Below are 27,713 nucleotides of genomic sequence, written 5' to 3' on the forward strand. Positions count from 1 at the left end.
GAATTCCAGGCAGGCTCCGCACTGTCAGTACAGAGCCCAACGTGGGGCTCAAACTCAACGTGAGATCATGACCTGAGTTGAGATCAAGAGTGGAATGCTTAACTGACTGAGTCACCCCGACATCCTACGGATGGGAAATCTTAAGCAGACTTTGATCGAATGGATGGCTAATTAGAGCTGCTTGGTGCCAAGCCTACCCTGAGGGAAGTAAGAAGAAAGGGGGAAGTTAATATTATCTGACACATTTTTATTTCTGTTCCGAAGACATTGAAGTCCTTTGAATTAAAAAACTTTCCTGATAGGGGCACCTGGGTGTCTCAGTCGGTTGAGCTTCCACTTTGGCTCAGGTCACAGTCTCACGGTTCCTGGGTTCGAGCCCTGCGTGGGGCTCTGTGCTGACAGCTCAGAGCCTGGAGCCTGCTTCAGATTCTGTGTCTCCGTCTCTCTCTGCCCTTTGCCCTCTTGTGCTGTCTCTCTCTGTCTCAAAAATAAATAAACAAAAAACCAAAACCTTTCCTGATAGACACCCATCAGTGAGTGGTCATTGGACTCCACTGAGGGACTCACAAATAGTAACTCTGCTTGTTTTTAAATTTATAGATGGGGACTTACAATGATTATGGTGTGCCCAGTTCTGCCATTTTGTGCAGGTGTCTTAAGGACATCATACTGACATAAAACTGTTAATGCCATGAAAAAGTAGTCTTTTTATGTTGTATTTCATATGTGTGTTACTTAAATTTTTATTAAGGTTGATAAATCTTGTGCTGCTCAACTGAAAATTTTTCTGACTTGCCTTAAAACTAAGATAAATTCTTTGTTCGGATCCTTAAAATTTTGCACTATAGTTTTGTGTTAATGTGTTGATAACCTAGAAAGTGTAAGAATCTGGATTAAAATATGGAGTTTAGCTCTGCCTCAGTGGACTAAATTCCTTTGTGCATTTATTCTATGATGACAGATTTTATTTTTAAAAAATTTTTTTTTTTTTAACATTTATTTATTTTTGAGACAGAGACAGAGCATGAACAGGGGAGGGTCAGAGAGAGGGAGACACAGAATCCGAAACAGGCTCCAGGCTCTGAGCTGTCAGCACAGAGCCCGACGCGGGGCTCGAACTCACAGCCCTCACGGACCGTGAGATCATGACCTGAGCTGAAGTTGGCTGCCTAACCGACTGAGCCACCCAGGCGCCCCTATGATGACAGATTTTAATAGAACATATGTAATTAGAAAATACATTGGTCCGTCCTTAATGTTATTCTTTGTAAACTAACCAGAATGAGCTTTTGACATTGATTTTTAAAAATTAGTCTTGTCAGGACACCTGGGTGGCTCAGTTGGTTGAGCGTCTGACTTCAGCTCAGGTCATGAGCTCGCAGTTCGTGGGTTTGAGCCCCGCATCGGGCTCTGTGCTGACAGCTCAGAGCCTGGAGCCTGCTTCGGATTCTGTGTCTCCCTCTCTCTCTGCCCTCCCCCGCTTATGCTCTGTCTCTCTGTCAAAAATAAACAAACATTAAAAAAAATTTTGAAAATTAGTTTTGTCTGCAGGAGTTTTGTCTGCAGGAGAACCAACTTTTGGAGTAGATATAGAGAATACACTTTCTCATTTTGCTGATTATTAGATCTCAAAATGGTGATAGCTTCTCTATTAGAAAGATTAAAACAGTGTTCTAATATGTGGATGCCAACACTAGATCATTTACAGAGTGAATTTTCATGGCGTTTTTGAAAAATCCTTAGCATCCTATGAAAGTTATTCTCCCACTGGTCAATTTTATTGCACATTTCTCTCAGTTAAATGTACCATAAGTTGTTCAGTGTGGGGACTAAGGAAGAATGTTTACTTGATGTTACTCAGGCCTCTGAGGATTTCAAAGCTTCAACTTCCTCCTACTTAATTGCCTTCTGAAGGAATATATTTTTTAGCGCTCAGGAAAATAATTGGACTTTTAAATATGGTTGGACTTTTATTTTGAAAGGGGTAAAATAAAGTCATTTTAAAGTTTTAAAAGTGAATGAATCTCAGCAGGGAATTTATATGGGATGCCTTGCAATCTATGAATTCATAACACCTAGTTAATATGGAAATGCTGTTTTTATGTTAGAAAAAGGATTTATGAACCATTATTGTTAAGAGGCTAAAAGTTTTGGTTAGATTATATGATAGCCCCTTTAGATAAAGTGTCAAACCAAAATTTATCACAGTGTTTTGTAATGGTCTCTTTCCTTCTTTGATGGCTTTGTCCCCCCTGTAAAAGTTATAGTCCATTGAGGCCAGAGAGGCCAGACTCAGTCAAGGACATCTTTTTTTTTTTTAATGTTTATTTTGTTTGTTTGTTTGTTTAGAGAGAGAGGGAGCGAGCACGTAAGCAGGGGAGGGGCAGAGAGAGGGAGAGAGAGAATCCCAAACAGGCTCTGTGCTGTCAGTGGGGAGCCCAATTCAGGGCTCTGTCTTATGACTGCAAGATCACAGCCTTGAGCCGATATCAAGAGTTGGACACTTAACTGAGCCACCCAGGTGCCCCGGCCAAGGATATCTTACTTCTCATATTTCAGTGAGCATTGCAAATAATATGTAATTCTTTTATTGAAGTAAAGCTTTTCAGTTGACAATGAAAGTCTTGAAATTGAATGACATTTATCCCATTTTCCTTCATTCTTTGTAACCAGAAGAAGTGAATAAGTTTTCAGTGGTTTGTGTTTCATGAAAGAATGATCTGAAACAGTATTAGTTTTATATATATTATACCCACTGTGTGATCTTCTTTAGTGACAGATATGTACTGTTTTCCTCTTACTTTATTTTTAGGATTCATCTGAAAAAGTTTCAGTATACAATAAACATAAATTATATAATACATACGGTATATGTATATATACATATGTACATATACATATATGTATACAATGTATACATACAAAGACACAGCTCACTGTAATTTATGACTTTAATATATGGATGAGATGAAATTAATTTCTATATCATTGTGTTTTGGGATTAAAAGGCCTATTTGATTAGTCAGGGAATGTCATACATGACCCAAAAGTCTTAGTTTATAAAATTCTCAGGCTATTGGACAGTATGTTAATCATTTACTTGTATATTCTGACATATTGTCATTGATGTTTTTGGTTTTAACCTTCAACCCAGATCAATTCATTTCAGAAAGCATACAGCTTTTATGAAGTGTTAGAGAGCAAAGCTCTGAGCAATATAAAGTCTTCCTATTAGCCTGTGATAGACTCTCAAGCAATGTGATTTTCTTCTATTACATTGTGTTTTGTACAATTAAAGACATTGCTTTCCTTAGCCTTAGTTATCAAACTAAAAAAAATCACTCTCCTCTTTTTGACTCAAGATGGAGCAGTATTTTTTTTTTAATTTTCTTTTTTTAACATTTATTCATTTTTGAGAGTGAGGGAGACAGAGCATGAGCGAGGGAGGGACAGAGAGAGAGGGAGACACAGAACCTGAAGCAGGCTCCAGGCTCCGAGCTGTCAGCACAGGGCCCACTGCGGGGCTCGAACTCATGGACTGTGAGATCATGACCTCAGCTGAAATGAGACGCATAACCGACTGAGCCACCCAGGTGCCCCAGGATGGAGTAGTATTTTTTAACTTTATTAACAAAGAATAGCATTTCTTTAACTGACAACTGACATTTAAACATTAGCCATAGTCTTTGTGGAAGAGGCAGTGGGACAGCATTAAATACTTGAAGGCCTTGTCTGGAATAAGTTTAAAACAGTGCTGCCAATTTTTCTTTTTTCTTTGGTTCTTTCTGGGATGGTAGTAAATAGCATTTTATCAGTTGTAGTCTGCTTTTTTTCCCCTTTTAAAAAAATTCTGGTAAAATACAGTCTTTTTAACATAATACTTTATCAGGCATTGCTGGTGGGTATTTTTATTGAAGTCTCCCTATCACTAAAACAAAACCTTGTTTTTCTTTTTTTTTTTTTTTTAAAGTAAGCTCTACATCCAACATGGGGCCTGAATTAATGACCTGAAGATCAAGAGTCGCAGGCCCCATGGACTGAGCCAGCCAGGCACCTCAAACCTTGTTTTATTTTTTAAAAAAATGTTTATATTTGAGAGAGAGAGAGTGAGAAAGAGTGGGTGTGCTTGAGTGAGTGGGGGAGGGGCAGAGAGCGAGGGAGAGAGAGAGAATCCCAAGCAGGCTCCACACTGTCAACCCAGAGCTGAAGTGGAGCTTGAACTCACGAACTGTGAGATCATGACCTGAGCTGAAATCAAGAGTCAGATGCTTAACTGATTAAACCATCCAGGCACCCCTGTTTTACTTTTAAACTAAAAGCAATCAACTAATTAGAATTAAAAAAAAAAATTGAAAGCAAATAAATAAAAGCAACCAATAGTAATAAGTTCTAACAATATAGATTTGAAATAACAGTAACCTCTTGCCCCCCTTCTAATCTGATAATCTTTAAAGTTTACATATATGTAATACTATTGGCACAATTTTACATGTTTTAGTTTTTTTCACTCATCCAGTCTTGGCTATCTTTCTATATTTAGAACATCTAGATCTTTTTTTCCTTATTACAGCTGCAGAGTATTTTATTGCTACTTACAGGTGTGTCAAATTTATTTACTTTGTTCTTCATTGATAGGTTTCTGAAGGTCTTTTTTTTTTTTAAATAAGTAATGTCTACACCCGATGTGGGGCTTGAATTTACAACCTGAGATCAAAAGCCACATACTCCACTGATTGAGCTAGCCAGATGCCCTAATATTTAAAAAAAATTTTTTTTAATGTTTATTTTTGAGAAAGAGACAGAATGCGAGTGGGGTAGGGGCAGAGAGAGATGGAGACATGGAATCTGAAGCAGGCTCCCGGCTCTGAGCTGTCAGCACAGAGTCTGACGTGGGGCTCAACCTCTCGAACCATGTAGATCATGACCTGAGCTGAAGTTGGAGCTTAACCAACAGAGCCACCCAGGCATACCCCACCAGATGCCCCAATATGAAGGTTTAAAAAAATTTTTTTAATTTATTTTTTAAACTTTACATACATGTTAGTTGGCATATAGTGCAACAATGATTTCAGGAGTACATTCTATAATTAATACCCCTTACCCATTTAGCCCATCCCCCCTCCCACAACCTCTCCAGTGTTTGTTCTCCATACTTAAGAGTCTCTTATGTTTTTGTCCCTCTCCCTGTTTTTATATGATTTTTGCTTCCCTTTCCTTATGTTCATCTGTTTTGTCTCTTAAAGTCCTCATGAAGTCATGATATTTGTCTTTCTCTGACTAATTTTGCTTAGCGTAGTACCCTCTAGTTCCATCCACATGGTTGCAAACAGCAAGATTTCACTCTTTCTGATTGCCGAGTAATACTCCATTATATATATATATATATATATATATATATATGTATATATATATATATATGTATATGTACATACACACACACACACACACACACACACACACACACCACATCTTCTTTATCCGTTCATCCATCGATGGACACTTGGGCTCTTTCCACCTTTCCATACTTTGGCTATTGTTGATAGTGCTGCTATAAACATTGAGGTGCATGTGTCCCTTCGAAACAGCACACCTCTATTCCTTGGATAAATAGTAGTGCAATTGCTGGGTCATAGGGTAGTCCTATTTTTGATTTTTTGAGGAACCTCCATACTGTTTTCCAGAGTGGCTGCACCAGTTTGCATTCCCACCAGGAGTGCAAAAGAGATCCCCTTTCTCTGCATCCTCACCACCATCTGTTGTTGCCTGAGTTGTTAACGTTGGCCATTCTGACAGGGGTGGGTGAGGTGGTATCTCATTGTGATTTTGATTCGTATTTCCCTGATGCTAAGTAATGTTGAGCATTTTTTCATGTGTCACTTGGCGATCTGGATGTCTTCTTTGGACATAATATTAAGGTTTTAAGTTAAAACAATTCTGTGGTGAATTTCCTTGTGCCTGTATCTTGGTGTTGTGAATGGCAACAAATATTTGGAGACTAAATTCTCACTTGAGGAACTGCTGGCTCAGTAGGCCTTTAAAAATACGATGCTTTCTTACTGATCTCCAAAAAACATACTAATCGTCAAGGTCCTCATTACCTCACATGTTGCTAATACTGGTGGTGTGTGTATTAAGTCTTTGCTAACCTGGTAGGTAAAAACAAGAGAATCTTGTGTATTTCTTGAATTTTGTGTAAAGTTGGACACCAGTCTTTTTACAGTTGGCCATTTTTTCTTGCTGTTAACACAATTTGCCCATTTTTCTGTGTTTTCTTATATGCTGGTATGAGTTTTTTGCAAATCTAGAATTAATTAATTTATCCATTTATTTAATGTTTTATTTATTTTGGGGAGAGAGCGTACATGAGTGGGGGAGGGGCAAATAGAGGTGGACAGAGGATCCATGATGACAGCAGGGAGCTGATGTGGGGCTTGAACTCACAAACTGTGAGATCAGGCCCTGAGCTGAAGTCGGACACTCAATCAACTGAGCCACCTAGGTGCCCCCTGTAAATCTAGAACTTCAAATGCTGTGCAGTATTCAGTGTTGTTATAATACCAATCATATCTTCTTAACATAATACTGTAGTTAATTTCATGCATGTTTTTTGTTGACTGTGGGTGAATTATTTTCTTAGAACAAACGTCTGGATATGAAATTGAATAAAAGACTGTGAGCTTCCTTGTACTGACTTGTTCTCTAAACCTGAATTTATTTACTTGTTTGTTTGATTCATTTATTATTTTTAGGTTGGCTCCATGCCCAATGTGGGGCTTGAACTCAAGACCCTGAGATCTAGAGTTGCATGCTGTACTGACTAAGCCAGCCAGGTGCCCCTGAAGTAACTTATTTATTATTTAATAGGTGTTATTTAATGTATGAAATATATTTCAGATTGTATTCCAAATGGCTAAGGAAGCAAAAGAAAATCACCTATAAAAATCCTATTTTTGCTGTATATTTTTCCAGGTTTCATTTTTCTGTTGCATAGCCTCTCTTTTCCTTCTTCTTTTTTTTTAATGTTCTCATTTTTATTTTTGAGAGAGACAGGGAGAGAATGCGAGTGGGTTAGGGGCAGAGAGAGAGGGAGACACAGAATCTGAAGTAGGCTCCAGGCTCTGAGCTGTCAGCACAGAGCCTGACATGGGGCTCGAACTCATGAGCTGTGAGATCATGACCTGAACCGAAGTCGGACGCTCAACCGACTGAGCCACCCAGGCGTCCCTCTTTTCCTTCTTAACATACGTAAAGAACATCTTTCAATGTCAATAAACAGAACTATACCACAGCATAAGTTTTTTGTCTTTTTGCTTTTTTAATGTGTTAAAATATTAAAATAAACATAATACTGAATTTACCATTGTAATTATTTTACAGGTACAATTTAGTGTGATGTTAAGTACATTCACAGTGCTATACAACCATCATCAAAAATCCATCTCCTGGGGCGCCTGGGTGGCGCAGTCGGTTAAGCGTCCGACTTCAGCCAGGTCACGATCTCGCGGTCCGTGAGTTCGAGCCCCGCGTCAGGCTCTGGGCTGATGGCTCGGAGCCTGGAGCCTGTTTCCGATTCTGTGCCTCCCTCTCTCTCTGCCCCTCCCCCGTTCATGCTCTGTCTCTCTCTGTCCCAAAAATAAATAAAAAACGTTGAAAAAAAAAATTTAAAAAAAAAAAAAAAAAAAATCCATCTCCAAAACCTTTTCATTATTGCACACTGAAACTCTGTACCCATTAACACAGCATAATTTTTATTCCTTTAACCATTCTCTTATTGTGGAAATTTAAGTTTCCAGTTTTGTCTAGTTATTGATACCATACATACTTTCCTTATTGTCTGATTATTTCTGCATGATAACAATTCTTCTAAGAATCTGTAGCAGTTGATGTTTTAAAGAATCATCCTTAACATGAGCTTTGGATGGCAGTCTCTGCCATCTCATGTCCAAGAACTTATTCTTAATTTTATAATAAAAGTAAAAGTAACTAGGTTACATATATAAAAATATAGTTTATAGATGATTTAATATTAATATAGCTATTTTGTAAAAGGATAACTTCTGTGGAATAGAGGAATCCAAATCTCTTTAAATTAAAGTCAGTGATGTTTCAGGGCTCCTGGCTGGCTCAATATGAGGAGCATGTGACTCTTGATCTTGGGAGTGTGAGTTTGAGGCTTATGTTGGGTGTAGAGATTACTTACAAAATAAATAATAAACTTAAAAGTCAGTGATTTTTCAACAGCTTGACTGACGTTCAGTGACATTTATTTGGAAGGGTGTGAGGAGGGGTGCATGCAGGATGTATCATTTGTATGGGGAAGGGTAGTCATACATATTCTGCTGTTCTGGTGCAAAGAAGATTGAGAAAGTACTACCCATGTTCTGTTTTATTTTACTGGTAGGAGGTAACTTGTGTTTTACTTAACTGGGGTTTTAACATGATTTCTTGAATGTCAGAATTATAAATTCTTCTGATAAAAGCCTTTGCTTCTCCCCTAGGATTGGCAGCCACCATTTGCATGTGATGTTGACAAACTTCATTTTACCCCACGTATCCAGAGGCTGAATGAATTGGAGGTATTGTCTTAACTACTGTTCTGGTTGCCTGTATTTCAGAGGGGTTTTCTTGGAGGAATCAGTCACAAATCTAGTGGTTTTAGTGAAGCTAAAATTTGACCAATAATTGGACAATCATGGTAAAACAAATGACATTAAGGACATTTGCAGCCAACCAGATTTCATTCAAAAAAATTTTTATTTTAATGTTTATTTTTGACAGAGAGAGAGAGAGAGAGAGAGAGAGAGTGTGTGTGAGTGGGGGAGGGGCAGAGAGAGAGAGAGAGAGAGAGAGGCAAACACAAAATCTGAAGCAGGTTCCAGGCTCTGAGCTGTCAGCATAGAGCCTGACGTGGGGCTCAAACTCACAAACCGTGAGATCATGACCTGAGCCAAAGCCCGATGCTTAACTGACTGAGCCACCCAGGCGCCCCTTTTTTTTTTTTAAAATTTTTTTATGCTAGATTTCATTAAAAACACTAATTTTTGTCAATCATTGTTGGCCTATTAATTCATTTAAATACTTCTAAATTTAGGTGACATCCACAATAATTTAGGTTTTGAAGGAATGTACTTTGAGAACCATCTAATGGAAAAGAATCTCCAGCTGTAATTTTCTTCCAAATACACATCTTCACTTAGATTTAATAACACACTTTAATTTCCTGAGCGGGGGGGTTGAGGAATACTGGGAATTTTCAAGAGAAGAGGTGATTTTTCTTCAGTCTCTAGGCTACTGAAACTCTAAAGTGCAGGGTGAATAAGGCTTGGGTATTGATAACCTGGAGGTAGTGTTTTTATTAATGTTTTGCTAATCTGATTTTCGTATTGAATCATGTTTTGTTTTTCTATAAAAAAAAACCAAACATTTTTAACATAAATGGAACACAAATGGATTTTGTGGAATCCCAGAATTTCTGTATTTTGTGTCTGTATTTTCAAGTTGATCTTGAAGGATAGGAAATGAGTACTAACTTTGAAGTCTTAGACTGTGGAACATGTGAACATTCATTTCAGTTTTGTTCTTGAGCAAGGTAAAACTCCTAAAATTGACTGACTTCCATTTAATTTTCAAGAAGGGGAAAGAAAAATGACGAACAGAATTTTTTTGGACAAAAAAAGTTTTTAATGACTTTATAGACAATAATAATAATCTGTTAAAGGAATAACATTTAAGAAATTTTCCCTGGCTGTCCTTTATTGTATCAGGACTTGTTAAAATTGGTATGAAATCACTGTTGTAATTCTGTTTTTAGATTTGTGTTTGAGAAAATAAGAAAATTTGTACTTGGAAAGAACAGACCTTTAAAATACCCCAGTTGTAAAAAGACTAAGAGGGACATATAGAAGCTTGTGATATAATTTTAATCAATAATAAAATTGTGCTTATAGAATTCCTTAAATGAAGTACTTTTCAGAGTGCCTACTTAAGGAAAGGCTTACTGAGTTTTTAACTCTGCCTGACACATGGTAGGGGCTGAATTAAATTTTTGTTGAGTTCATGTATAATTATTTAACCAGCTTTCTTTTGTGTATTTTTTGGCCGTTTCTCTGTTGAATTCAGAAGTGATATTTCACTTAAATATTCTAAGAGTGAAAATACCACACACATAGGAGTCTTAAAATAAGCTGGGTAAGATTAAAATTCACTTCTGTGTCATTTAGGCTCAAACTCGAGTAAAACTGAATTTCTTGGACCAGATTGCAAAGTACTGGGAGTTACAGGGAAGCACTCTGAAAATTCCACATGTGGAAAGGAAGATCTTGGACTTGTTTCAGCTCAATAAGGTAAGAGGCTAATGGCCATCTCCCTCATTTAGTATCTTTTATGCCAGCATAAATTTGATCTTCTTCACTTTAAAAAGAAACTTTTTGTTTGAAATATGTAAAATGAAATTCTCCATTCACTTTAGTGATTGATTGGGCTCTACGTGTCACATCTGAAAGCCTTGAAAGCCTTATCTTGTAGAATATTTTTTGTCACCATTTTTGTGTGTGTCATTTTATTTTTTAATTTATTTTTATTTAAAAAAATTTTTTTTAACATTTATTTATTTTTGAGACAGAGAGAGAGTATGAACAGGGGAGGGTCAGAGAAAGAGGGAGACACAGAATCTGAAACAGGCTCCAGGCTCTGAGCTGTCAGCACAGAGCCTGATGCGGGGCTTGAACCCATGGGCCGTGAGATCATGACCTGAGCCGAAGTCGGACGCTTAACCTACTGAGCCACCCAGGCGCCCCTGTGTGTGTCATTTTAAACCTTTATTAGTTCCGTAAGATCTCCTTTCTGTTTTATTGGAGTTAAAACAACTGACGCTCAGGAAGAAAATTGACCAAACTCTAAAGGTTGGGTCATAATTCAGTGCTTTAACTTCAGGTTCATTCAGTGTAAAGCCTATATTCTTTTAAAAAAAATTTTTTTTTTTAACATTTATTTATTTTTGAGACAGAGAGAGACAGAGCATGAACGGGGGAGGGGCAGAGAGAGAGGGAGACACAGAATCGGAAGCAGGCTCCAGGCTCTGGGCTGATGGCCCAGAGCCTGACGCGGGGCTTGAACTCACGGACCGTGAGATCGTGACCTGAGCCGAAGTCGGACGCTCAACCGACTGAGCCACCCAGGCGCCCCATATATTCTTGTCAAACAAATGGTGCCATCTTTTCCTCCTCCTTAGTTTATGGAGAGTTTTAAGGGTCACAGAGTTAAACCAAGTACCAGGATTCGTTCTTTATTAGAGATTTAATTGTTGATGTAGTTCTTCCTCCTGGAAAATCTTGACTGCTTTGGCGAACTGAGAAGTAGTTTTTGGGGGTACAACATGTTTATGGGTATATTTTAATTTTCTAGCTTGAAATTAATAATACATATATATTTTTGTTTGGCTTGGAAAATGTATTTTTTTTTAATGTTAATTTATTTTGAGAGAGAGAGAGACACACACACAGCACGAACAAGGGAGGGGCAGAGAGAGGGAGAGAGCAAGACTCCCAGGCAGGCTCCCCACTGTCAGCATAGAATCTGATGTAGGGCTCTATCTCATGAATGGTGAGATCATGACCTGAGCCAAAATCAAGAGTCAGATGCTCAACCAAGCCACCCACGTGCCTCGGAAAATGTATTTTTAAAAATTACCGCAGCCATGGGAGGGGAGATGAGCTGAATGGATAAGGGGCATTAAGGTATCTACTCCTGAAATCATTGTTACACTATATGCTAACTAACTTGGATGTAAGTTAAGAAAAAAAAAGTAAAAAAAAAAAAAATTACTGCAGCCAAGAACATGTTGTTCTCAGAGTCATACCTAGGTACAAGGGAATTAGAAGTGATTTCTATGTATGTGTTTCTAATTTCTTTGCTGTTTTATTTAACAGTTAGTTGCAGAAGAAGGTGGATTTGCAGTTGTTTGCAAGGATAGAAAATGGACCAAAATTGCCACCAAGATGGGATTTGCTCCTGGCAAAGCTGTGGGCTCCCATATCAGAGGGCACTATGAGCGAATCCTCAACCCCTACAACTTGTTCCTGTCAGGAGACAGTTTGAGAGTGAGTCCGATCTTAACCTATTTTATTTCACTGCTTATTGGTATGTTATCTTTTACAGTGAATGAATAGGCCTTAATTCTTTGTGGAAGACATTGTTGAGAAGACTTTGTTTTGTGAATTTTTCCTCCAATGTTTCTGCTGTTGTGTTTTGTGAGCAGCCATACTTAGAAGTTTGCTTTTGTAATGAACAAGGTTGTAGAGGAAATATCCTTTTGCTTCTGTCAGAAGCCAAAGTCTGTGTTTTATTTCACTAAGGCTGTGTCTTCCTTACGACAAGTACATTATTATCGTGTTATGGCTCATGCTTTTGCACTCACGTACTGTGGTAGTGCATATTACTAGTTGTCATGTGAAAATACGACCTGTGAAAGAAGTTGCTTATCTGTTGTCTTGCCAGCTGAGAGCTCCAAGGAGATTTTCAGATAGAATGCTGATAGGGGTAAAAGGTAGGGGATTTAATAATACTGAGTTGCTAATGGATCCCTCTTCTAACAGTTCCTGTGTAGCCATGTTTGTTTTCTTATAAAGATGGTATTTGTCAAATTATTCAGATAAGAACTTTTGTTGTAATTAAAGTAAAACAGTATTATAAGAACTTACTTCAAGACTGTGGTAGAAAGAAGAGTCATTATCGGTTGATACCCTTTGAGTTATTCTAAGGCAAGAGCAGTAAGCTCTATAATTTTAAGAATTGTTACTGTGCTATAGAGAAGTAGAAAGATAATGACATACTTTCAGAGGGTAAACTACTAATCAAAATTGCGTCTTGATATTGTAGACATACCATCTGTAATGCTCAAATCCTTTAGATTTTTGTAACATTGCATTTTTGTTCCCTTTCTTCCTTCTTGATTCCAGGGGAGCTTTCTTTTTAGCCTGGAAGAACACGACCAGTCTGATATTCAGAAAGTTGTCACTGCTCTTAAATATACATGTGTGAATGTTTAATGAACTCAGGGATGAAATTTAGAACATTTTATGTGGAACCTTTATGCCTCTGTTTTATAGAGATTTGATTTACATATAGTTGGTACATATAGTTGGCTACAATAGATTTTTCTCTTTATTAACCTTTCTGTTTGAGTATGGAATTCACAGTGAGTAAGAGAAAAGAGAGCGTCTACTTGCTTTATGGGTTGCAACATTTTAAAAACATCTCCTCACACTTGGAGAGGCAGTATAGTTTCATAATTGAAAAACACATAAATTGGGGCGCCTGGGTGGCTCAGTCGGTTGAGCGGCCGACTTTGGCTCAGGCCATGATCTCATGGTCCGTGGGTTTGAGCCTCGCGTCAGGCTCTGTGCGTCAGGCTCTGTGCTGACAGCTCAGAGCCTGGAGCCTGTTTCAGATTCTGTGTCTTCCTCTTTCTGACCCTTCCCCGTTCATGCTCTGTCTCTCTCTGTCTCAAAAATAAATAAACGTTAGAAAAAAATTAAAAAAAAAAAGAAAAACACATAAGCATTTACTCAATCGTAGTCTGAGAGGAATAGGTATTTAAAGATACCTTTTATAAACATTAATCTACAACACAGATAAATACTTATTGAGCGGCCTGCTGTGTACCAGGTATGTTCGAGGCACTGATAGGTATTCATTGCAGAAGGCTTAAAAACAAAGGAAAATGTGTTGACAATAAAACCGCCTGATCCTCTCACCTGTTTTCGTTTCAAGGATGTTTTTATGCATATATACCCAAACTGGGATTGTATTCTTCATATACAGTATTATATTCTACCTTTTCTCTGTTTAGCATATCGTGAGCATTTGCCATGTCATTGAATATTTTTGAAGATCTAGTAGCATTCCATTTGTGTGTGTGTGTGTGTGTGTTTCTTTGTTGTTGTTTAGAGAGAGAGCACGAGCGGGGGAGAGGGGCTGAGAGCGAGAGAGAGAGAGAGAGAGAGAGAAAACGAGAGAGAGAATATGCCAGGCAGGTTCCATGCTGAGCATGGAGCCTGACGCAAGGCTCGATCCCACAACCCTGGGATTATGACCTGAGCCAAAATCAAGAGTTGGACACTCAACTGGCTGAGCCACTTAGGCGTGTTGGTGTTCGTTTTTATATCCAGATCTTGATTTCCTCCTGTTGTTGAATGTTTAGGTTGGTTCCAGTATATGTATTTATTATACTATGATGGCCATTTTTTGTACCTAATTTTTGGCCCATTTCTGATTTTTGGAAATAATTCTTGGAGGAAAGAATAATTGGAATACGTATATGTATATATTTAATATTTTTAATGTTTATTTATTTTTGAGAGAGAGAGAGAGAGAGAGACAAGAGTGCAAGGTGGGAGGCGGGGCAGAGAGAGAGCGAGACACAGAATCTGAAACAGGCTCCAGACTCTGAGCTGTCAGCACAGAGCCTGATGCAGGGCTCAAACTCACAGATTGTGAAATCATGACCTGAGCTGAAGTCGTATACTTAACCGACTGAGCCACCCAGGTGCCCTGGAATATGTATATTTTTAAAAAGAGTCAAAAGCAATGAGATACCACCACACACCTATTAGAATGGTGAAAGACAGAACACTGACAGCACAAATGCTGGTGAGGATAACAGAAGTTTTCATTCATTGCTGCTGGAAGTGCAAAATGGCACGGCTACTTTGGAAGACAAGACACTTTGGCCGTTTCTTAGAAAACCAAACATACTCTCTTATCGTATGATCCAGCAGTCATGTTCCCTGGTATTTACACAAAAGAGTTGCAAACTTATGTCCACACAAAACCTGCACATGGATGTTTTTAGCATCTTTATTATTCATAATTGCCAAGACTTGGATGCAGCCAACCTGTCCTTCAGGAGGTGAATGGATAAATGAACTGTGTTATATCCAGAGAATGGAGTTCTATTGAGCATTAAAAAGAAATGAGATCTCAAGCCATGATAAGACAAGGAGAGGAACATCACTAAGTGAAAGAAACCAACATGATAAGGCTACATACATATACTTACATATAATGTAAGATTCCAAACCGTATGGTATTCTGGAAAAGGCACGTATGGTATTCTGGAAAAGGCGAATCTATGGAAACACTAAAAACATCAGTGGTTGCCTGAGGTTTGGGGGTGAGAGGGAGGGAAAAATATTCACAGTACAAAGGATTGTCAGGGCAATGAAAATACTATACATGTCATTATAGGTTTGTCTAAACCCATAGAATGTACAGTACCACAAGTGAATCCTAATGTCCCCTACGGACTACGGGTGATAATGATGTGTCTGTTCATGAGTTGTAACAAATATACTACTACTCTGGTAGAGGATGGTGACAGCAGGGGAGGCTGTGCATGTGTGACGGTGGGGCATATACAGTTAATCTCTACCTTCACATCTTGATTATGCTATAAACCTAAAACTTCTCTAAAAAAATAAAGTCTTAATATTAAGGAAAAAAAAAGATGCCCAGTGAAGGAATTGTTTCAAAAGGGTGAACTGAAGCCTAGAGTAAGTTTTGGGAAATTTGAGAAATGTTGAGCAGTGATGTCCTGGTATAGTGGGACATAAGCCTCACTATTGTATTCCTGTATTTTCTAGCTGTCTCAACATATTGCTCTGTCTCTGTAGGATGGTGTCCTCATGCCGTGGTAACAGTTACCTCTAAATCCCAGTTTATCAAATAATAGTTAAAATTAGTCTGCATATATTCGCATTAGATACAAAGCAAACATATCAGGTGTGTGTTTGGAATTGTGGTTTGGAACAAAATAATAAAGCTTTTCACATATATTCTGAAAAGTTTCTGAGCTTGATTTTACCTTGGATCTCTAAAGTTCTTACGGAATGAAGCAGACCATAGTTTATGGAACCGTTTTAGACTTAGTGTGGGAGATAGGGACCACATATATAATCTCTGAATTTTTAAAAAACTGTTTTATTTATTTTGAGAGAAAGCACATGCACACAAAGGGGGAAGGGTGGGGGTGGGGGAGGGGAGAGAGAGACTCCCAAGCAGGCTCCATGTTCAGTGGGGAGCCTGACATTGGGGCTGGATCCCACGACCACAAGGTCCCAACCTGAGCCAATATCAAGAGTCAGATGCTTAACTCACCAAGCCACCCAGGTGCCCCTAGGAGTTCTAAATTTCTGACCATCCACTTAATAAAATTTTCTTGATTCAGTTCAGTTCATATCCGCACGATCATACATACTCGCTGGTTCAGTCATAAAAGCATGTTACTTTTGATCTTGGGGACATGAGTTCAAGCCCCATGTTGGGTGTAGAGATTACTTAAATAAATATATTTTTTAAAAAGTTTATATAAAAATATAAATGAGGCTAATTTATTTGTTTTTAATGTTTATTTTGAGAGTGAGTGGGGGAGGGGGAGAGAGAGAAGGAAGACAAAGGATCTGTAGCAGGCTTTGCACTGATAGCAGAGAGCCCAGTGTGGGGCTTCAACTCACAAACCTGAACCGAAGTTGGATACTTAATGGACTGAGCCACCCAGGTGCCCCTAAAAGAGTTTAATTTAGATGATAGGCAGGTTTTGTTCCCATCTGCATGTTTTCATTAAATATACTCTTGGGGCACCTGGTTGGCTCAGTTGGTTAAGTGTCCAAGTTCAGCTCAGGTCATGATCTTAGAGCTTGTAAGTTCGAGCCCCGCGTCGGGCTCTGTGCTGACAGCTCAGAGCCTGGAGCCTGCTTTGGATTCTGTGTCTCCATCTCTCTCTGCCCTTCCTCCCCCTGCCCCTCCCCCCACTCTATCTCTCTCAGAAATAAACAAACATTAAAAAAAAATTTTAAATATACTCTAAATGCTCAGTTTGAGGACTTGTTACAGAATGGAGGGTGGTATTCTATACTAATTTAGTTAATACTTCCAGATGAAATCAATGTATGAATTTAATTAGAATGAACAGAATACTTAAAATACTTAGGTGGTTGTACCAGTGGTAGATTTATTTCTTGTTTAAGAGTATCAAGTAATCTGTATCAGTATTATTTTCTAGTGCATCATATTTCGTAGATGTTAGACATAGGTTTTCTTACTCTGTTTTGGTTGCTATTGTTTCCACCCCTCTTCTCTGGATTCTTTCTGTACCAGTTGTGAGACTATATGGTAGTAATGGTACCCATAGAGCAGGAGTTCTAGAAGATTATTATTTCACTGTATCTTATCCCAACATAGATGATACATTATACCCTAAGTAGTTACAATTGGGAACCTGCTTTTATAAATGTTTCTTATGATAATTATGGGCCCTATTATGAAGAAGTGTTAGTTACTTGAAATTCATATTAGATTCAGTGGTAATATTTTGATGTTACTCTGTTTTGTTGTGCCTGCATTTAAATACCCTCTATCAGCAAGCTTAGAATCAAACTAAAAAATAATCAAAGCAGGAGACTCTTGTCTGATCAGAACCAAAGTTATTGCCGTGGGCTACTTATTAACCTTTGCCTTGTGAGTTAGACCTTGTAGGAATATGTTGAAGTAAATGAAAGCACTAATCAGGGAGAACGGTTTAGTCAAATTACCCGTTTTTTCAATTCAGATGATATCTTTTGATCACAGAACATTGCTAGTTATGTTTGAAACTGCAGAATTTTAAAATTTAGAAAACCTATTGGATTCCATATTTTATTACTCTAAACACTGTAAAAAATCAAATATTCTCAAAAAGGAAGGTCATTTTTGGAGCTTAAAAGGGGCCTTTTTTTTTTTAATTAAAAAAAATTTGTTTTTGATGTTTATTTTTGAGAGAGAGCATGAGCAGGGGAAGGGCAGAGAGAGAAAGAGAGGGAGACACAGAATCTGAAGCAGGCTCCAGGCTATGGGCTGTCAGCACAGAGCCTGATGTGGGGCTCAAACCCACGAACCATGAGATCATGACCTGAGCCCAAGTCAGACACTTAACTAACTGACTGAGCCACCCAGGCGCCCCTATAAGGGGCCTTTCTAACAGTTTGAGCCTTTAATTAATTGCAAGTGGCTCATTGGGAGGGCCTTGAGCCTACTGTGGCCTGGTGTAACCTGATGGCATGAACAGTTAAGTGAATTGAAGGAACACCATTCACCTGCTAAAAAATTGTTTAAGCTTTTATATGTGTGTGTATATGATTGGTAACTGCAGACTTGTGTTTATTTGGATTTTAAAAGTTGGAGACCTTTTATGTTTCTGTGTAAATAATCGTAAAATGTACCTTGCAAAATACATTGAAATTCTTAAGATTAAAAACGGAGAGGAAATTCATTAATACAATTGTGTTTTATTTCTAGTGTCTGCAGAAGCCAAACCTGAACACAGACACAAAGGACAAGGAGTACAAACCCCATGATATTCCCCAGAGGCAGTCTGTGCAGCCCTCAGAAACATGCCCCCCAGCCCGACGAGCAAAACGCATGAGAGCGGAGGTGAGAGCCTCATTCAGTTGATCAGAATTCTTGAGCCCTGGCACTAATGCCTGACTTATGCTGGATTCCTGTCACGTGTGTACTGTTCGTAGTTATGAACCTTGTTCACTTCATAGAAGGATGCTGTGTGTATTCTAGCTTTTACACTTGGGGAAACTGTCAAAAGGGTAAAGAGAACTCTTTCTAGGTTTATGCTGCCTGGACAGACAGCTGCTTAATTAACTGAGGAAGGACAGGCATTCATTGTGATGGTATTTGGTTTGCCTGTTTTGAAATTAGACGGTGTTTATTGGGGATTGAGGTTAGGAGATAGAAAGCTGGGAACTATCGTTTTGTTTTGTTTTGATCAGAGAGGATAGAGGATATTGAAAGCTGCTGTCCTGAGTTCCTGAAAAGGAATAGCAGATATTTATGCTAAGACAGAAACTAATTAGGCAGCATGGGAGTGGGGGCATTGAATATATAAGATGAAATGAAAGTAGAACATAAGGAAGATCAGGAGGAGAGAACTGATGAGAAAGATAGTTTGCATCAAGGTTTTTCTGCTCTGAGAGGTTTCCCCTGGGAAAGAGAAGATTATTTTCCCAGTTACTTTGTTTCCATACACACATGTGAAGGGGTGTTCTTGCCTGGCTTGATGGACATGTAAGTGTTGGCAATCAGTGATTAATGTATTAGCAACATCTTAGAGCTGACTAAGCCTCATTGCATTGATTGGTGTCTAAAACAGCCTCTGGTTATTAATAATTATTGGTCAAGATTAAAAAAGAGCAGTTTTGTTTTCTGAGGAAAGGGATATAAATAAGGCAATTATTTTTAGCTTAGGTAAGTTAGAGATAAGGAAAAAATTTGGGGCTCTATTTTTCTGAATTAAGACTGCCTCAGAATAGGAAAATAATGGTTATTTGAAGTCTATAAGCATGCTCTTAAAGTTCATTAGTCTAAAAATTCTTGTTTGAGCACACCTTGGCCTTTAAATGTGTAAGACATGCCCTACTGCTCTGGATACCTAGGTCTGCCTAGATGAGAGACACATAGGGTGATGATATCACCCTGGGAAAAATTTTGTCTGCAGTGGACATCCTGAATACCTAGAAATGAACACAGGCAAAAATGATCAAGTGTAGTTCCACAAACCCTTGCTAAAGTTGTTTTGCTTCATTATTAAGTATTACCACTTTAAGAAACATTGGAAATTGAGACTGGCTTATTTACCCACAATGATGGGGGTGGGGAATCTTTAGCAATTTAGTGATGTTAGAAGAGTAGTAGTTTGTAATAACAGTTTAATAGAAGAATTAATAACAAATTATTATGGAAGCTGAGTTTTCTGTAAATAATGGGCAGACTTTGGAAGAAGCTAGCAGACCCTTCTAGGCTAATGAAATTAGGATATTTATATAACTGTGAGTGGTTGGGTTTAGTGATGACTGAATAAAGCATGAGGTGGGTTGGTGAGAACTGGGAAGCTTCTAGGAGGAAAATTAGAGCTGTTCCCAATTCTAGTAGTGACATTTTCCCTCATTTATTCCCTGATCTTTGACTTTTCCCTATTTTTTTTTTTTTTTTTTTTTTTTTTTTTTTGGCCTACCTGAGTGGAGATACTCTTGTAATCCCAAAGATTTTGGTCCATTCCTTAGATAATATTAATTTTAAGGGTGGATCTCTCCTTTGTGGTGAGAGAGAAGCATGTTTTGAAGGTCTACTAATATAAACAATTTATAAGATTATAGTCACCTTGAGATTTCAGTTGGATTTTAGAAAATTCCTTTTTTTTTTTTTTAAGGGAAATACTTATATATGTGACACTTTTTTTTTAAAGGCCATGAATATTAAAATAGAACCAGAAGAGACAGCAGAAGCCAGAACTCATAACCTGAGACGACGAATGGGTTGTCCAACTCCAAAATGTGAAACTGGTAAGAAAGTTTATCCATGAGTAGGAAAAAAGTAAAAAGTAAATAAGTACAAATATCATTCATTTGTTAATTAAGGAAACACTGTAGCAACTATTAAATACTAATCAGTGGGTTGGGCCTTGAAATAAAATCTTAAAGTAGGTTAATGTCCCTGTTCTTGTAGTTAGTGACTAGTAGAAGTAAACATATATGTATACATATATACATATATATATGTGTGTGTGTATATGTGTGTGTGTATATATATATATGTATATATATATATATATATGTATATGCATATTAGAAATACGATTCAGTTTCTCTACTGTCACTAATTGCTACTTTGAAATTTGGTTACATTGCATTCATTGAAAAGAAGTGATTAATGAGAAGCATAATTGCCTTTGACTGGATATCTGATAAGTTTATTTCAGGCATGGCAAGCTGATGTGCTTTCTAAATCTGAATTTTAGTTGATAATTGCTTGGGTGGCCATTGCTAGATGTTAGTCGATGAGAAGTAAGTTTAGGACTAAAAAGCTGTAAGAGAGGGCTCAAACCCTGTATAGGCAGGCACATACAAATGAAGACGTTATTAAAATTGGTTGTTCTTAGTGATTGGTAAGTTATTGGAAAGGCAGCACAATGTAGTGGAAAGTAGATGGATTTTTAAAAATATAGGTCTGAATCTGAATCCTGGCTTAACCACTAACTAGTTGTATGACCTTCAGTATTTTTTGACTTCTTTTAATATCTGTTTTCTTGTCCTTGAAATGGATTTGCTGCAAAGGGTTAAATAATTCATGGAAAGCATTTAGCACAGCACCTACCAGAGGATAGTTCACTAATTGATAGCTAGTGTTTTAGCCAAGATTCTCAGTCTTTGGAACCAGGAAGTTGGGGTAGTATGTATCATAGTTTATGAAGGGATAATCTATATTGTGGAAGAGAGGCCAATGGTGAATTGTTAGTCTCTTATAGTTAAGATCACAAGGAACCTGCTTTCATCAATATATGTTATGTCTCAGTAACATGTCGTTAAGAAGACCACATCTTCAGCTCCTGTCTTAAAAGCTCCCAAACTGAGCAACATCTGCAGAAGTACCCACATTTAAATGTTGTGAGAGTTTGCATTTTATCATGAAGTAATGAGTACTTAGCCCTTGAACATGGCAACACTGGGTGCTGTTGCTACAGTGAAAAGGAGGAGCAAAATTGTGTTTGTGTCCTGTGAGTGCTTGGGATAGGGAGAGAGCAAGGTGAGTAAAGCGTAGTACCAGAAGAGCTAACTCAGACTACCTCTTACAGAGAGAGAAATGAAAAGCATCGTCAAGCAAGAACCCATTGAGAAGAAAGAGTACATTGTAGAAAGCGAGAAGGAAAAACCCAAGAGCCGATCTAAAAAAACCACCAATGCTGTGAGTTGATACGTTTAAACGCTTTTACCCCCCAGTTATCCTTTTGTGCCTTACTTAGGACTGCTAGTTTAGAGTGTGACAATTAAAAGACCTTTTCATGTCAGTTTGTAGTATCTTTCTAATTGAGAAAATACACAAATGCCTTATGAAGATAATAACACCTGGCGGCCTTGGCGCCCATTTTTCTGGAGTACATTCAATTTAGAGACAAATAATGGTGAGCTAGATTATATGTGGAATGTTCATAAATTACTAGATCACCTCCAAATGAGCTGAAAGCTAGATCAAAAATCGTGTTGATGTTTTCCAACTTTACAACAAGGAAGGAAAAGGAAGGAAGGAAAAGAAAAGGAGTGGGGGGGATAGGAATTGAGCACCAACAAGAGTTGGAGGACTAAGTAGTCATTTTCTCAAACGGAAACTTAAAAGTGAGGCTTTAGGACATTACAGAGATCTGGTTGCTTTTCTTCTCTGCCCCCTTCCGAGAGCCCAGTGAGTAGCTTGAACAAGTGCTTTTTATCTTGGAATTTGAAATTATTCCAATTAAGTGTCCTATTGATGAGTACCATCTCTTCCCCCCCTCCCCTCCCACCACTGGATAAAAAAAAAAACAAACAAAAAAACCCCACAGAAAATGATCAGAACCCAGGTTTTTATTTGATACAAAAAAAGACTGAAAAAGTGAGACTGCCTTATTAGTTGAATTAGCTTTCCATATTTATTGGAAATGTATTAGTTTGCAAGGGCTGCCGTAACAAAGTACCACAGACTGAGTGGCTTAAACAACAGAATTTATTTTCTCACATTTCTGGAGGCTGGAAGTCTAAGACCAAGGCGTCTGTAGGGTGGATTTTTTCTGAGACCTCTCTACTTGGCTTGTAGATGGTCGTCATCTCCCTGTATCTTCACATGGTTTTCCTCTGTACACATCTGTGTCCATATCTCCTTTTCATCAGTACTAATCATTGGATTAGGGCCCACTCATTATGATCTCATTTTACCTTCATTAACCTCTTTAAAGACCCTGGTTCCAAATCCAGTCACGTTCTGAGGTACTGGGAGTTGGGACTTCAAGACATGAATTTGGCGGGGGGTGGGGGGGGGAACACAATAGAGCCTGTAACAGGTAATAACTGTATTTTTATCACTGTATTTGGGGAACTTCTTAACCATGAATCCTTAAATAGAATATAAAGTAATTTATTGTGGTTAATTAACTTAAACACTTTTCTTTCCTTTTGAACATGGCAAAATTGAATTTTTTATAAATTCTATTTTTGGTTAAGCTGACAATTTATTACCTGCTACTCTTCTAGATTATCATTCTCTAAACTACTAAAAGCTAGATATCTTAATAATGAACTTTAACTAAAATACACAACTGAAAAAGTTTAGAGATTATACTTTAGAGTTGAGAATGCATTAAGCATTGTGAAATATCTCTTATAAAAGGTGAAGCATTTTCATTTAAAATACTTCTTATGGGGCGCCTGGGTGGCTCAGTCGGTTAAGCATCCAACTCTTGATTTTGGTTCAGGTCATGGTCTCACGGTTTGTGGGATCAAGCTCTGCGTTGGGCTCTGTGTTGACAGCATGGAGCCTGCTTGGGATTCTCTCTCTTTCTCTCTCTCTGCCCCTCCCCACTTGTGTATGCATGCACACACAACGCACACAGTCTCTCAAAATAAATAAATATAATACCTCTTATAGAGGGTGAAGCATTTGCATTTGAAGGAGGATGGAGAGACTAGATTATGCCTGACCGATTATTCTTAGAATTTCACAAAATCAAATTGTAGCTCATGTCCCATTGTTTTGTACCTATTTTTATTGCTACAGGTGGATTTGTATGTCTGCCTCTTATGTGGCAGTGGCAATGATGAAGACCGGCTTCTTTTGTGTGATGGGTGTGATGACAGTTATCACACCTTTTGCTTGATCCCACCTCTCCATGATGTTCCCAAGGGAGACTGGAGGTGTCCTAAGTGTTTGGCCCAGGTAAGAATTAATGGCAGAGATGGCATTAGAGAATTTCCTTCAGAAAAGTTTTTCTTTGCTTTTGGGTTTTAGATTTAGCAGTTGATAATAATGATGCTCAAAAAAAAAAAAAAAAAAAAAGGGCTGGACCTGAATAGGAAGGAGGTCTTGACAGTGAGTTCTATAGCCATGCAAGGAGCTAAGAGGCAGAAAAAAAATTTTTAACTACACCTAAAATGTTTTTTTCCTTTAAGAAAGCATTGCATGCTCTTTGCAAAACGTCTTAAAGACTGAATGACGTAAAAAAAAAATAGAAGTATGATTTTACAATCAGTAGGTAACGGTTATTTTGAAGTGTATCCATTCAGCTTTTTTTTCTATTTTAAACAAACACTACGTAACTAATCTGTTTTTTAAATATATATAAATGAAATATAACTAATGTATAAATAAAAATATTTTTTCCCTTCTTTTTCATTTTGGCAGGAGTGTAGTAAGCCACAAGAGGCATTTGGCTTTGAACAAGCAGCCAGGGACTATACCCTCCGTACTTTTGGGGAAATGGCAGATGCATTCAAATCTGATTATTTCAACATGCCAGTCCATGTATGTACATACATACTGCTTTGATACAGAATTTTAATAACTTTTGTAGAAAGATGTATCTGAAGACAAATTTGACTTGGTGCTTATTTTGATAGTCATTATGCACAGTGAACTTTTAATTTGTTTAGTAATGTTAAAATTCTGTAATACTTTAAAATACATCCTGATTTTTCACTTGGTTTCTCTAAAGAGGGGCTTTTCCACACAAATTATACAGCATCAGTAACAGAATATTAGTAAAGGAGACCAACAGCAGTGCTTTTAGTTGAACAAATGTACTGTAAAGAAAACTTTACACGGGCGCCTGGGTGGCTCAGTCGGTTAAGCATCATACTCTTGGTTTTGGCTCAGGTCATGATCTCCCAGTTTGAGCCCTGCATTGGGCTCTGTGCTGTCAGTGCAGAGCCTGCTTGGGATTTTCTCTCTCTCTCTCTCCCTCTGTCTCTCTCTCTCTCTCTCTCTCTCTCTGTCCCATGCAGTCTCTCTCTCTTCTAAAATAAATACATAAACTTAAAAAAAAAAAAAAAAAAAAAGAGTTGTCAATATTTAGTAGGACATATTAAAAAAAAGAAGAGGAGGGGCGCCTGGGTGGCTCAGTTGGTTAAGCGGCCGACTTCGGCTCAGGTCATGATCTCGCGGTCCGTGAGTTCGAGCCCCGCATCGGGCTCTGTGCTGACAGCTCAGAGCCTGGAGCCTGTTTCGGATTCTGTGTCTCCCTCTCTCTGACCCTCCCCTGTTCATGCTCTGTCTCTCCCTGTTTCAAAAATAAATAAAACGTTAAAAAAAAAAAAATTTAAAAAAAATAAATAAAAAAATTAAAAAAAGAAGAGGAAAGCTTTACAATGTACTGAATGACTCCTGTGTGCAGGTCAGCATGCTTGTGTATGTTGTTGTGTTATCATAAGTATTATAAACTTCAGAGTGAGTTCATTTTAAATTTTCTTTTATGCTCTTAGAAGCATAAGCATGTTTCATTCAGCATTTAATGTTCCATCAAGTGAGTACACCAGAATTAAATGGTTTCCTACCGTAATTCTGGACACTTGGGTTGTATTTTTTCTCACTTACCAACAAAGTACTGTAGCAGACACTTCACACATGTAGATTTCTTTAGCTGGATTGTTTTCTTGGCATGCTTACTGAGGTCAGATGAATTTTCTCCCTACTCTAATGGCTGTATCATTTAAGGGAACCCAGCAGTATATGAGTGAATTTGTTTTTCCCTAAAAGCACTAACGCTAGCTGTTAAGTTACTTAAAATGTTTGCCTATTTGATGGGCTTATAAATTCAAAATATGCTCTTTTGAATTTTCAGTTCTTTTGACACCTCCTGTAGTATATTATTTTCTGGTATGTTTGCTTCACCAGTTGGTGGTATGCATGTGACCTCTTCTCTCTGTGCTTAGTTTTTCATTTTACTTAGAAGATGAGGACCTTGAGGGATCGCATTTAAGTTACCTATCTCTAGACTCACGTGGGATTAACCACAGATTCTAGACACTCCGTCTGGTGGCTCTTTGTACTGCTGTAGAGTAATTGCTCTTTTGTTCACGTTCTGCACTCTTTTTCATCATGGCTCCCTGCAGCACTGTCAGCCAGGCCTAGTGAGAGGAGCGTAAGGTGCACCCAGGTAATGTGTTTGGACACCTCTCACGGATAAAGCGTCCTTCACACACAGCTGTTATTACTGTGTAATAGTCCATCAAGTTATGTATTCTATTTCCCATACAAAAAAGCATCTCCAGTTTTTGAATGTCAGAATTTTGCTTTCCTTGACTCCCTTTTAGAGTCGTAGCCAGGTTGGTGATAGAGGAACCTGAATTCTTAATCAGTACTTCCTCTTTAGTTAGACAGTCGCTTTCAGAAAATAATGTGTATGTGTGAACTGCCTGGGATCAATTGTGGAACGTTATGGATATAATTTTCCTTAGGGTGCTATCCTATGATTCCTGTCACTTAGCTAATCTCTTCAGATTGGTCATGGGTAGTTTGTGAGTGTCTGAGAAAAAATTCATTTTTTTCTCTTCCTCATTGTTTTGTTTCCAGATGGTTCCCACAGAACTGGTTGAGAAAGAATTTTGGCGACTGGTAAGCACTATTGAAGAGGATGTCACAGTAGAATATGGAGCCGATATTGCCTCAAAAGAATTTGGCAGTGGCTTCCCTGTCCGAGATGGGAAAATCAAACTTTCACCTGAAGAGGAGGTAGGCTGTAGCTGTGAGGCACTTGTATTTCAAGCAGAGACCTGCATTTAAAGCTGATAGTTCAGCATATCCTTATCTAAAGGACATAGTACAGCATTCATGGCCTTACTGCAAATATATGTATGGTTGGAACTTGAATTATTAATTAAAATTCTTTTTGGTTGGCTTAAAGTAATATTTATGATTACTTTCAGCACATTTTTGATTACTAGATTTTTAATGATTTCAAGAAAAGTAGAAAGAGCCCACAGAACAATTCTAGTCCCAGCTGTTCTACTGCGTTGTGATGATGTGGGGAGATGCTTAACCTCCCCTGTGCCTTCAGTCCATAACTTTGGTTTCTCCTTCTAAAGAAAATTTGAGGGATTGGGACCAGACCTATTTATCTTTTAACTTCAGTGTTTATGAGTCTAGTATTTTCCACAATAGCAAACTTTTAGGAAGACTTTTTTTTTTTTTTTTTTTTTTAAAAACCTTTTTGAGGGGCGCCTGGGTGGCGCAGTCGGTTAAGCGTCCGACTTCAGCCAGGTCACGATCTCGCGGTCCGTGAGTTCGAGCCCCGCGTCAGGCTCTGGGCTGATGGCTCGGAGCCTGGAGCCTGTTTCCGATTCTGTGTCTCCCTCTCTCTCTGCCCCTCCCCCATTCATGCTCTGTCTCTCTCTGTCCCAAAAATAAATTAAAAAAACGTTGAAAAAAAAAAAAAAAACCTTTTTGAAATCTAACCTAGATGAGTACATAACAGTGTGCACAGCTTGATGAGTTTTCACAAGCTGAATACACCCATGTAACCAGCACTAGAACAAGAATAAGGACATTACCTGTTATTACCAGACCTTACCCCTGAAGTTCCCCTTTTGTCCTCCCTCTTTTCCTACCTTCCCTGTCTCAGGACAACCACTATCCTGACTTGGAGCACCATAGGTTAGATGGCCTGTTTTTGAATTTGATATAAACAGACTGATACGATGTATTTCCTCTGTAGCCAGAACAAAGGGAGTGGGCAGATACAGAAGTGTATACTATATGAGTCCGTTTATATAAAGTTCAGAACTGAGCAGAAGTAATATATGGGCATCTAAGAAGTCAGCATAGTGGTCTCCCCTCCTTTCCTCTGATCCCAGCCTTTTTGTTTTGAAGACTGT

At 38.2% G+C, this 27,713-nt stretch overlaps 1 protein-coding gene across 2 annotated transcripts in view; it reads left to right on the forward strand.

The window, feature by feature from the left end:
- Positions 1–27,713, forward strand: part of KDM5B (lysine demethylase 5B) — an 81,154-nt gene that overhangs the window by 19,739 nt on the left and 33,702 nt on the right. For both annotated transcript variants that reach the window (XM_019431794.2, XM_053909046.1), the window contains exons 2-10: positions 8,499–8,576; positions 10,221–10,343; positions 11,928–12,098; positions 18,331–18,465; positions 20,288–20,384; positions 21,674–21,783; positions 23,623–23,781; positions 24,247–24,366; positions 26,413–26,571. In XM_019431794.2, coding sequence (XP_019287339.2) covers positions 8,499–8,576; positions 10,221–10,343; positions 11,928–12,098; positions 18,331–18,465; positions 20,288–20,384; positions 21,674–21,783; positions 23,623–23,781; positions 24,247–24,366; positions 26,413–26,571 — 1,152 coding nt within the window. The remainder of the gene's footprint in view (positions 1–8,498; positions 8,577–10,220; positions 10,344–11,927; positions 12,099–18,330; positions 18,466–20,287; positions 20,385–21,673; positions 21,784–23,622; positions 23,782–24,246; positions 24,367–26,412; positions 26,572–27,713) is intronic.

This window comes from Panthera pardus, unplaced genomic scaffold (genome assembly GCF_024362965.1).
Source record: "Panthera pardus isolate Hobbes unplaced genomic scaffold, ASM2436296v1 HiC_scaffold_21, whole genome shotgun sequence".
NCBI lineage: Eukaryota > Metazoa > Chordata > Mammalia > Carnivora > Felidae > Panthera > Panthera pardus.